The 10,824-nt window shown below is 34.6% G+C and overlaps 2 protein-coding genes across 2 annotated transcripts; one reads left to right on the top strand and one right to left on the bottom strand.

Annotated features, from left to right (window-relative positions):
- Positions 1-2,440: 2,440 nt before the first annotated feature.
- Positions 2,441-3,759, top strand: LOC18096314 (phosphatidylinositol N-acetylglucosaminyltransferase subunit P). Its single transcript, XM_006386471.3, has 4 exons — positions 2,441-2,844; positions 3,088-3,160; positions 3,254-3,372; positions 3,459-3,759. The coding sequence occupies exons 1-4, from the start codon at positions 2,646-2,648 to the stop codon at positions 3,581-3,583; spliced, it is 516 nt and encodes a 171-aa protein (XP_006386533.1). The 5' UTR covers positions 2,441-2,645; the 3' UTR covers positions 3,584-3,759.
- On the bottom strand, positions 3,576-9,470 carry LOC7453904 (uncharacterized). Its single transcript, XM_002302445.4, has 14 exons — positions 9,288-9,470; positions 8,970-9,106; positions 8,744-8,864; positions 8,447-8,511; positions 8,221-8,334; positions 7,623-7,697; positions 7,070-7,108; positions 6,924-6,995; positions 6,496-6,609; positions 5,957-6,028; positions 5,820-5,856; positions 5,469-5,581; positions 4,708-4,914; positions 3,576-4,145 (listed from the first exon to the last, which is right to left on the bottom strand). The coding sequence occupies exons 1-14, from the start codon at positions 9,367-9,369 to the stop codon at positions 4,053-4,055; spliced, it is 1,341 nt and encodes a 446-aa protein (XP_002302481.2). The 5' UTR covers positions 9,370-9,470; the 3' UTR covers positions 3,576-4,052.
- Positions 9,471-10,824: the final 1,354 nt, after the last annotated feature.

The raw sequence follows: 10,824 nt of genomic DNA on the forward strand, positions 1-10,824 counted from the left end.
AATATAGTCTAATATCTAAAAGTCGCATCCCGTTAAATTTTTGACACAGATTCAACAGAGAAGCATAATTCTCAATTAATTTAATTTTGAAAGATGAGACTGGTAGAGAAAAAAAAAACAGGACAGGCAACAAAAAGAACGAGAATAAAATGTGATAGAAAAAATTTAAAGAGGATGCAAATTAATGAAAAAAAATAAAAAATAATCCCAAATAAAATAAAAGAATTAAAAGAATAAATACCAAATTTTAAAGATTTAAAAAATCATAGGGGTGAGATTGAAAACATCTATAAAAACCAAACACATCCGTGCAAACATCCTAAACATGGTTAAATCTTAAAAAGCTGGAAACATATGAAACATTGGATCTAGGTCTTATCAAAAAGTTTACTATAAGTCAATTTAAAAATATAAATCTTAAGAACCTGTCAAGGCAAAAAAGAAGATAACAAAAAACCTCGAGTGAACCTGATAGCCAACCTAGGTCAAAAAATCAAACATAGGGCATAGAACATGAAATCAGGATGGCTCTATAAATAGGAAAGATAAAAAAAAAATGCTTTTAAAAAAATAAAAATCGACCTGGGCTACTCTTTCAGATCTATGACCTAGTTCATGAGATCGAAGTGATCTCATTGAAGGCAAACCCTAAAAATAAAGAAGTAAGATTTTTAATCAAACAAATATCAATTGTGAAATTGAGAAAAAAAATCAATAAAAAAACAATGTAAATCAAATCTAGATAACAAGTTTGTGTTTTAGGACACAATAAAACCTCCATGACAATTAGTGTTTTGGATAACTACTTTGTTCCCCTGTGTTATCGCTGTAGTTTAGACTAAAAAAAAATAATATTTAGATCATAGAAAACTTTATTAAACTCAGGATAATGGGTCAAATTTAAAAATATTTAACTTAATTCTTTGCTTAACTCGAACTCTAAATTAAATTATGTGGAAATTATCTCGATATGACCTTGTCAACTTGACAAGTTCAAAGAAAAAAATCAAAGGAAAAAAAAAGAGAAACATGTCAGGTTAATTATAGTCAACTCATCAAACTTGTCACTTGTGTTATGGACTCCATTATATTGAATTAATTATTTTATTTTGTTATATGATAAAAAAATACTATGACTGATTTATAATAAATACAACACTCAACGATAAAATTTAATAAAAATTCAATATTAAATGATAAAATTAAAAAAAACAAAAAAAAAACAAAAAATAAAGAATAAAGCACAGACATGCAACCATTTGTTTGGCCACCACCTAGAATTTGATCTCCACTATGAGCATGAACTATATAAACCATTCTTACCAAAAAATATCATAAAAATTTATACAAACTATCCAACAACCCTAAAATCACTCCAAAAAATTGATTACTAATCAAAACCTAAAAATCAAACCCAAACATGTTATGCCTCCCCCCACCATATCTAGAAGGAAATGCCATATTCAATGAACTTCTCTCAATAAAAGAATACATTAACACTAAAATTCTCATTTTTAATGGTTGAATTGTAGCCAATCAACAACTCTTTTTTTTTTTTTTTTTTATAATGAATTTCTCTTTCCTCCCTCAAACACAGGGATTGAAAAATAAATAAAATAAATTTTTATATATAAAAAATTATGGTGGATTTTTGGGATTGGCTATATATTTTTTCCATATTTTATATTTCAATCCCATGCTTTTTAATTTAGTATTTTTATCACAATTTAAAACTTAATCTCATTTAATAAATTAGGCCGAAATAAATTGGAACATGAAATAAAAAAAAGAAAAGAAAAAGGAAGGGACTGCTGGAGTAAATATAGATAATAACTGTTTTACCTCTTAATCCAATAGGATTATTCACCTGGGATATCAAAGAATACATATCTGTGGTGATGGAATGAATATGAGCAAAGTTCACATCAGTTAGGAAGGCGGCAGGACTACCACGACCAATTCAATATTGTTCTTATTCTTTGCATCCTCCATTCCAATCCGAGGTGTTTGGAAATGGCCAAACACACACATATATATTTTTGTCACTATCTTAGATTCCCATTGACCACATTTTTCTTCTTTGAAAAAAAAAATAAAAAAATTAAATTAAGGATATGTTTGTGTGAATATTATAAATATTGTTTTTTAAAAAGTGTTTTTTATTTAAAAATATATATATATTTTTTTATATTAGCACACCAAAATGATAAAAAGAATTAAAAGATTTTAATTTTAAATTTAATAAAAAACCGGTTCAATTATACCATTCCAAATATGTTGAGTGCTCAACTGCCCATTAATTGTCATCTGTCAATTGTATTCCAACCCCGCTCAACTCTCACCGCACAAGAGGTGTGTGTGTGTGTGTGTGTGTGTGTGTATATATATATATATAAAACAAGGCCTAACATACCAGAATCCGGCCCAATGAAAATATTTAACGAATAAGCCCAATTGTTGACCCAGTTGCTGCACCATCCATCCCCATTCCTTCAACAAATTCTGCAGCTATGGAGGAAGAAGGACAATAGCTCTTCCCTCGTAATCATCATCACCACCAGGATAGAGAAGAAATTAAACAAAGCCCAGGAATATTTATCACCAAACCTGAGTTACAGCTGAAAACATCTCCACCGTCTCTTAAGATGCAAGGCACGGAAGATCTGCATTCGGTGAGTAGTCCTAGGAGAGTGCTTAGTTTTTCAAAGAGGAGGAAGGCGACTGTATCCTTTCTTGATCCCGATGACAAAGCTGCTTCTGGGTTTGGTGTGTCTGGAGATCATGGCCCCAAATCCTCTGAAGTTTATGGTTTTGTAGGCTCCATTACTACCGTTGTTGCCACAGGTTGAATTCATCTTTTCTTTGTACCTTTTTTTTGAAATTGTGAATTCATCTTTTTAAATGCCATGAAGGATTTTATTTACTAGAGGAAAGAAGTTGCTCAAATTAACATGGAATCATCTTGTTTGCCATTCTTTCTTGGGGGACATAACTGCTTTAACTTATAATATCTTTAAAATGTGTTTCATGTTGAAGTACGAGAATGAGTGTCTCCGTACTGACTTCCATTGTTCTTTGTCTGAGCAGCTATTTTCTTTGTATGGGCATATGTTCCTGAAAATTGGTTGCAGGCAATTGGAATCTTTTACTATCCCAACAAGTCAGTGGCCTCATGGCATAGCTGTGATTAGTAATTTAGATTGAGAAACTTAGAAGATGAGCCTAATCTCGTAACTTGGATTCTGCTTTTCAGGTACTGGGCATTGGCTGTGCCAACCTATGGCATGGTGACAATCTTATTAGCTCTGCTATTTTACGTTGGTCTCAACTTCATGTCAACCCCACCCCCTACTTCCTTGAATACAATCTTCGGTAAGTTGCTCTTGCAAATGCGGGAATCACTTTTTGGCTCTCAGTGAGCTACGTGTTTATATAATAATGTGCTTTGTGTTCTACAGATGAGTTCAGTAGGGAACCTTCAACATTCATTCCATCGCTGGAGGGAGATGAGCAGCCCATTGAACCCATATCTGATATTGGCATCAATAAAATCAATGATCTCATGTTTAATGATGTGAAGTAAAATTATCGACCTCATGTTTATTGATGAAGAATGAACAGTGCACGTCAAAAGAAGCTGTTCTGCCAAATTTACAGTATAGTCATGAACATTCATTTTACATTGCAACTTGCTTGAAACGTGTGTAACTTGTCTCTTTGCATATGAATATAAAATCTCATTACTTCTCAGTCTTAAAACGAATGTGACTGACGACAACCAGCAAGAATTGCGACAGTTGCTGTTGCAGCCCAAGGCACTTCCGCCCTCACAGAGGTTTAAACTTCAACCTGCATTGAGCGTCTTAGAATGAGCAACAAAAGCATGATTCAATCCTGGTGAGCTCTAGCACTCCAGCACACGCAACTCAATGTTTGTATTTTGGAAGAGGTGGTTCCTATAGCTGGCGAAGAATGTAACAGTACTGTAGTCATTGATTAACCAGCGAGAGTCTTAGATCAACTGTTACCCCCAAGATTGATATGGATGTCCATCATGTAACTAGCTCTGGATTATCTTCATCAATCTTTGAGCTTCGGATCCTATCCATCTGGGTGACCAGCAGCTCATGCACTTGAACTTTCAACTGCAGAGAGCACGCATATACAATTCAATTTTTTATTTATCAGGAAAAAAGTTGGAAGCCGATCTTTTTTTGTTGGTGAGATGGATAGAAAGCAAATAAACTAGCTCTTACAAAACAAAACACGATAAACCATTGAGAAACAGTTGGAAGAAATCTAACGACAAAGAGAGATCTTACAATGGCCAAGTTAGGATGCATGAAGAAAAATCTGGAAGCCAGTTCTATGAAAAATTCAGCCAGATCAATTACCAATTTGCACATTTGATAGAGCACATAACACAGATTGCAAAATGCAGGCGAAGCATGAGTCAAGCAAATGTGAGTTCAAAGCATAACACACATAAATTGTTGGAGATTCATATATCATGACAATTGACTAATAACCCCTGGCTCTCCAACACAAACACAAACACAAAATCTGGGGAAAATAAATAGAAAAGGAAAAAAAATTCCTATAACACCAAAGCCAGGCCAAGCCAATTCAATTTCCAGCCACTATAAATACATAGTACATCTTTACACATCCAACGAAAAAAGTCAAAATTGATTAACAATTACATACCTCATCAAGCCCCTTTCCATCCTTTACCGACACTAGAATTGCTCCTTCAGGTCCCTTTTTTCGATACCTTTCCAGTTCAGGGTTATCAGTGTCGCTATCTTCCATGATAAAGATCACAGGAGCCTCTTGCAAGATATCACATTTAGAAACAACATCAAGCCAGAGATGATTGCTGAACCTCTGTTTAATTTCTTTGTATATGACAAACTGCAAATCAATTGATCAATAACAAAAGCAAAATTAGCACATGGGTGAAAAATGTAGTAGGATGATAAATAAATATTGAAAAACAGTAACTTTTCAGCAAGTGACTCTGACCACCAGCACAGCTATTTGTGTGTGGCCGCAAATCAGTTTGGGCATCTTGCAACACCTAACTGTTGTACTGTGACAGTCTTTTATTTCAAAAAAGTAATAAATCTTAATCTTAAGAAACAAGGAATGACTTGAAACACACAAGAACTCTGACTGAGGCTAAAAACTCACTCCTCACACAAGTAGACATTCGTCTGGAATGGGGGGGGGGGGAATGCTGGCAATACTACTCATTATATACGGAAGTTTTCAAATCATGGTACCCACTGATCATTAAATGGAATGATTAATACAACACTACTCAGAAATGATCACATCAGTTAGTGACATAAAGTTGGTAAAAGAGCAAGTATGTTCTGAATTTAGGAGGGCAATGTCCTGAATATAGCTGGCTGCATGGCCAGAAAAGGATACAAATTAAAAGTCTACATCATATCATTTGATACCTGATCAGAAGGTGAGGTTCCACATTCTCCGGTGAGATCATGTACATAAAGTATTGCAGTTGGCAAATGTGAGAGGACAGCAAGTGTCAATTTTTCCAAATTGTTCCTGTCCTCTGCAGGTTCAATAAATTGTGAAAATACACAAATCAGGCAGATATAGAATGCTAATACAAAAAGCTGAGCCATTATATAACGAGACCGTAATACTGAAACTGTAGCTATAAATAAGCAGGCTACAGAGTGTGTCCCAATCACCATGAGAGATGATTGCGTAGCTTAACACTAGTACAAGAATTATATTCAATGCTTGAACTCCCAAGCAGGAAAAAAGTTATTGCTTTGATATCATACCATCACATCTCTTCAGTAGCCCAGGGGTGTCTGTCACCTGCAGTTAATCCAATCCATTAACAAATTGTAAGAAGATGAGTGATTACATACTAAAATCTTTTTACATCTCACAAAAGTAAGAGAATAAGATGATTAACCTGAAAATGCTGGAAATTTAGAGCAATGTGGCCCATTAGAATTCCTCTAGTTGTGAAAGGATAGTTGCAGACCTGACCACAAACAAGGGATGGGAAAAATGCAGAAGAAAAGGATATTATTAACATCAAGAAAACAATAATCAATTCGACATAAATTTAACTGACCAGCTTCTACAATAGATGAATACCAGCTTCAGCAACTATAATGGAGCAATGCACACCCCAGCCAGAAATTAAAATAATAAACACAATCAGAAGATCCAAAAATCTGTTCTTTTGTTATTCAAATCAATAAGACAAAAGATCCCCACCCAAAGATCTTTAACTTCTTTTCATGCCATCATTTAACTAGAAGCGTTGATTGGGGGGGAGGGTGTTTAGCTGAAAGTTCATACATTGCTACTTATAATATACATTTAAGCAAATATAGAACCTCAACCAACTAGGGTTATCAACATGAGCAATATTTAATTCATTCATTATATACATCCAGAACCACAAAGAACAAAGTATGATGAAGCTAAAAGACTGGTCCAAACCTCAGGCTTCCCTGTTGAGAGCACACGAACCAAGGATGACTTTCCAACATTAGGAGCTCCAACAAGACAAAGAGTAGGTGTTTCCAGATCAACCACTGGCATAGCCCGCAAAGTCTGCAAACTATATTAATTATCAATACTGACCTATCACATGCTAATTACAACTGTATCTAATTATAGTCAGTGGAGAAATGGAGGTTATTTTGCAAATAAATATATAACCTGGTAGCCTAGTAAGATGCATCACCATAAGCACCACTAAGGAAATTCATTCTCTAGCAAAGGCCATCTCTAATATGGTCAAAACAATTACAAATTTCAAATGCTTTTTCCATACTCGAGACAAGGACACATGCATGCATATGAGTGCATGACCATACAATAAATTAATAAAAAGGAGAAATACATTTCTTTAAAAGGCAGAATACCTTGGCAATGTTCAATAAATCATCAACTGCCTTTCCTTCACATTTAAAAACTTCTTCAAGCTTTTCCAGACCCTGCAGATAACAGGACAGACTGTAAGGTCATATATACTTGTAGGAGGAGTATGCAAAAAAGCAGAATAACAGACCTCATTCAACCGCTCCCCAGCATCTCGTTTTGTTGAAGACTGCCCAAAATCGCACCACCAGTTAGTTACAACTTAATTTCTACAGACAGGTATAGACGTAACGTGAGTGCACTAATTAGTTTCCCTTCATTCACGATATTGTTACAACTGTGATTATGAATTGGAACCTTTCCCCGTACAGATCAAGTCAACATATCACATTGTTAAAGTATTTATGACCTATGGTTCATTTATGATATCCATCAAGTTTTAGAATTCCATATAATCAAGGAGTTCAGCTTACTTCTGTACTGGCAGATGAGAAGGCAAGACAAACATTCATGTATACACAAAAAGGTTTCAAAAATTTACAGGATATGCAGGAAACTAAAACTAAGGAAACATTCTAAGTTTAGAACCATTTATGTAATCTGTAGGTTTTCCAAAAGTTTCAATCATGCTAAAGGTATATCTGAACAATCTTAGCTCATAAAAATCCCAGTCAAGCAACTAGAATTCAGCAACCGAAAATAGGAAAGATACACGCTTCCCAGTTTTTAGAAAAAATTCTAACCTTAGCACAGAGAGAAGCACATTCCTTTCCAACACCTACCACCTTCTTCCTCAGAGCATCAACTTTTCTCAGAACCTATCAAACCTTAGATGAATCCAGCATTTGAATAAAACAGAAGAAAAGAGCTGCTACAAATAGTCAAAAGAAATGATAGATTTCTGCACATATTCAATAGATGGGAGAAGACAGGACATTTTCTTAAGCCACAAAATAGTCTTCCACTTTTCTAAAACCATTCATCAGAACTTCACCAAAACATAAATAGATGAAGAAACAATACATAAAAAAATAAAAAAGCATCAGTTTTCATGAGACAAGGACCTTCCACTTCATATCACATATAAGTCAGCCTGCCCAGTGGAAGGGGCAGGATGAAGAAGGATTCTTCTCACTACTTTTGCAAAGAAAAATGCTTATTTCTGTTATTTGCTGTTATGGAAAGGCATCATTAAGTCGTGCCAATTGCTTTTATCAATTAATTTTGGAAGAGTTAAGGGACCATGGGCCCTTTTGAAGGCAAAGTCTATTGCTAAATGTCCCAAGTCCCAAGAACCATCATACAAGCAAACACACCAGGAATGAGTTCCGCATAAGTTACCTCTTCATAATTTCCATCCCCAAGGGTCAACTCAATAAGTGATCGTTCATAAGGATGCAAATACTTCTTTTTAGGGAAATTCTCCATGTACTCTCTCAGTGGAACTGCCAATTCCTGATGATTAAAACAGAAACCAAAGATCTCAGCCACTCGTCATTTGCATATTATAGAAGCTTCTTTTTTTTTCAGATTAACATACTTGAAAAACTTGAGAATAAGGGCTTACTTTCATCAGTGCATCAAGTTGCTTTGCCCCTCTATTTCTCTCTCGTTTTGCAATATTAGCTATGCCTATGAATGAAAAGAGCGAATATTATAAATAACCATTTATCCACAGTGTCTCAATTATGACACAAGAAAAGAATTGCCAAGTGAATCACCTTTTCATTCATAGGCATAAGAAAAGAAGGGGCAAAGCAACTCTTTTCTTATGCCTATGAATGAAAAGAGAGAATATTATAAATAACCATTTATCCACAGTGTCTCAATTATGACATAAGAAAAGAATTGCCAAGTGAATCACCTTTTGTGGGTGGCACTCTCTTGGCCTTCCTCAATGCTGAATAAAGTATATCAACCGATGGCATCACCATTGGTAGCTTTTGAAATGCACCAACACTTTCAAGTTTTGTTGATTCATTTTCCTAAAATAACGGATTCATAACAGCAATTTATCAAACACACACATATCTCAGAAAGTACATCGGTTGTAGTAAAGGAGAAAAGAACAAAATACAAAAAAGGGGTACCTTAGTTTTGTCAGGTTGATGTGTTTGAGTGGTAGTGGGTACATAGCTTCCATCGACAATTGCATAAGTGACAGTCTGAACATTTCTATAAAAGCATAAATTTGGATACTTTGTTGCTCCTGCTTTCACATATAAACCTGCATTTGCAATTGCAATTGACAACACGCTATTAACCAGTCATCCGTAGGGAAAACGAAAAACACTAAAACGGTACCCAAAAAAGCAATCAATCATGCCAAATTCAACTCAAAATCCAATCTTTAGTTCTTAAGTATCCAAAGTTCAAGCCACTTCAGAAGGAGAAAGAAAGAGGGTTACCCTTGGAAAACTTGGAGGTGTTAGGAAGAATCTTGGTTGAAGGAATCTGCAATAGCTGCGAGAGACAACAGGCACGACTCATCTTCGTTCTCTTTGAAATCAAGAGATGCAAACCATTTTAGGGGTTTTATGTTCTTCCCTCCCTTTCAGGGTCCATAAATTATATCTTCCTTCCACTCTTTATGGCGACCATACCCTAAGTCCACACTTTCGATGCTAGTGGCCCAACATCTGCTCTTATTTTGGTCTGGGCGTTTTTTAACTGGGCTTTATAGTCTGCTTCCAGACCCGAATCCTGAATTTTTTTTTCCACTTCCTTTTTCTCGAAGTACAGATAAGCTCAATTTTACTGCTCAAGCGATCATGTAAGGGAAAATTACTCCAACTTTCCCAAAGTTTTCACGCGGTTACGTAATTTTATTTTTTCTCTATAGTTTTAGAGACTATGCGCTAAATAATATTTAAATTTTGACAAAAAAAAAACTGAAATATCCCTTCATTTTCTTTACCCTTTTCCTTATTTTTCTTTTTCATTTTTCCCTTCCCTTCTCCTGTTTTCTTTCTCCTCTCCCCTTAGCAAGGGAAACAAGTAACGAAGCAGAAGCAGAAGCAGAAGCAGAAGATCAGCAGGCCAGAAGTGAAGTTTGGGAAGAATGCAGCGATTGCAATTTGCAACTGTAACTGCAACTAATTCTACAGCAAAGATCAAGAGGATCGCGTGGCAAAGCTAGCTAGCTAGACTGCTAGTGATCAGTTACAAGCCAGTTGGTAATTAGAAAAGATTGAATCACTTGTATAAAAGCAGAATTGTACAAAAACTTGAAAGGAAAAGTAATAAAAACTTAGTTTCTTTGAATTGCTTTCTCCCTAATCTCTTAATCTTTCCATTCTTCTCTCATATCTTAAAAGATTACATTGTTTTGTTAAGGAAGGCCTTAACACTCTACTGGTAATATTAGAGCTTCTCAGGCTCCCTAAACATGTCTTAGGCTCCCCTCTTGAATACATTATGCTTCTTGTATAGTAATCAAGTAAAGTGGTTTTTGGTTTGCCTTGGTGTATCCATTCACCTCGTGTTTATGGATGCGTCGAATCTGGCTATGTTTAGAGCTTTGTAAATCACAAATATGAGAATGATGTTTTTATCATTTTAGACTATTATTCGATTAATTTTTTATTTCAATGAATCTGATTCATTGTTTTTAATAAAGTGTTCAATGGTTTAATATTGTTAACGGTGGTGCTTGCCAAACTAAGATAATTGATCTACTAAGTTTGGAATAACTTTTACTTATAAAAAATTTGTTTTTATGAAAATTCATAAAAACTCTCGAATGTGTAAATTAATAATTTTATAAAGAAAAATGTAAATATATTTTAAAAAGATAGGCTTTAAAAGTATTGAAAATATTAAGAATAAAAAGATTATGAACCTTAAACTGCAAGAATTTATGAAAATATTTATAACACACGAGTCTTATCTTTTAATGGAGATGAGATGTTGAAGATTAATTTCACCTCTATATATTAATATGGT

This window comes from Populus trichocarpa, chromosome 2 (genome assembly GCF_000002775.5).
Source record: "Populus trichocarpa isolate Nisqually-1 chromosome 2, P.trichocarpa_v4.1, whole genome shotgun sequence".
NCBI lineage: Eukaryota > Viridiplantae > Streptophyta > Magnoliopsida > Malpighiales > Salicaceae > Populus > Populus trichocarpa.

Coding starts and splice junctions, on each gene's coding strand:
- LOC7453904 (XM_002302445.4), bottom strand. CDS start 9,369: ATGAGTCGTGCCTGTTGTCTCTCGCAGCTATTGCAGATTCCTTCAACC. Junction 7,109..7,622: donor GTGCTTCTCTCTGTGCTAAG/GTTAGAATTTTT, acceptor GATTTTGGGCAG/TCTTCAACAAAACGAGATGC. Junction 4,146..4,707: donor ATGGAAAGGGGCTTGATGAG/GTATGTAATTGT, acceptor TGCTCTCTGCAG/TTGAAAGTTCAAGTGCATGA.
- LOC18096314 (XM_006386471.3), top strand. CDS start 2,646: ATGCAAGGCACGGAAGATCTGCATTCGGTGAGTAGTCCTAGGAGAGTG. Junction 2,845..3,087: donor TACTACCGTTGTTGCCACAG/GTTGAATTCATC, acceptor TTGTCTGAGCAG/CTATTTTCTTTGTATGGGCA. Junction 3,161..3,253: donor ATCTTTTACTATCCCAACAA/GTCAGTGGCCTC, acceptor TCTGCTTTTCAG/GTACTGGGCATTGGCTGTGC.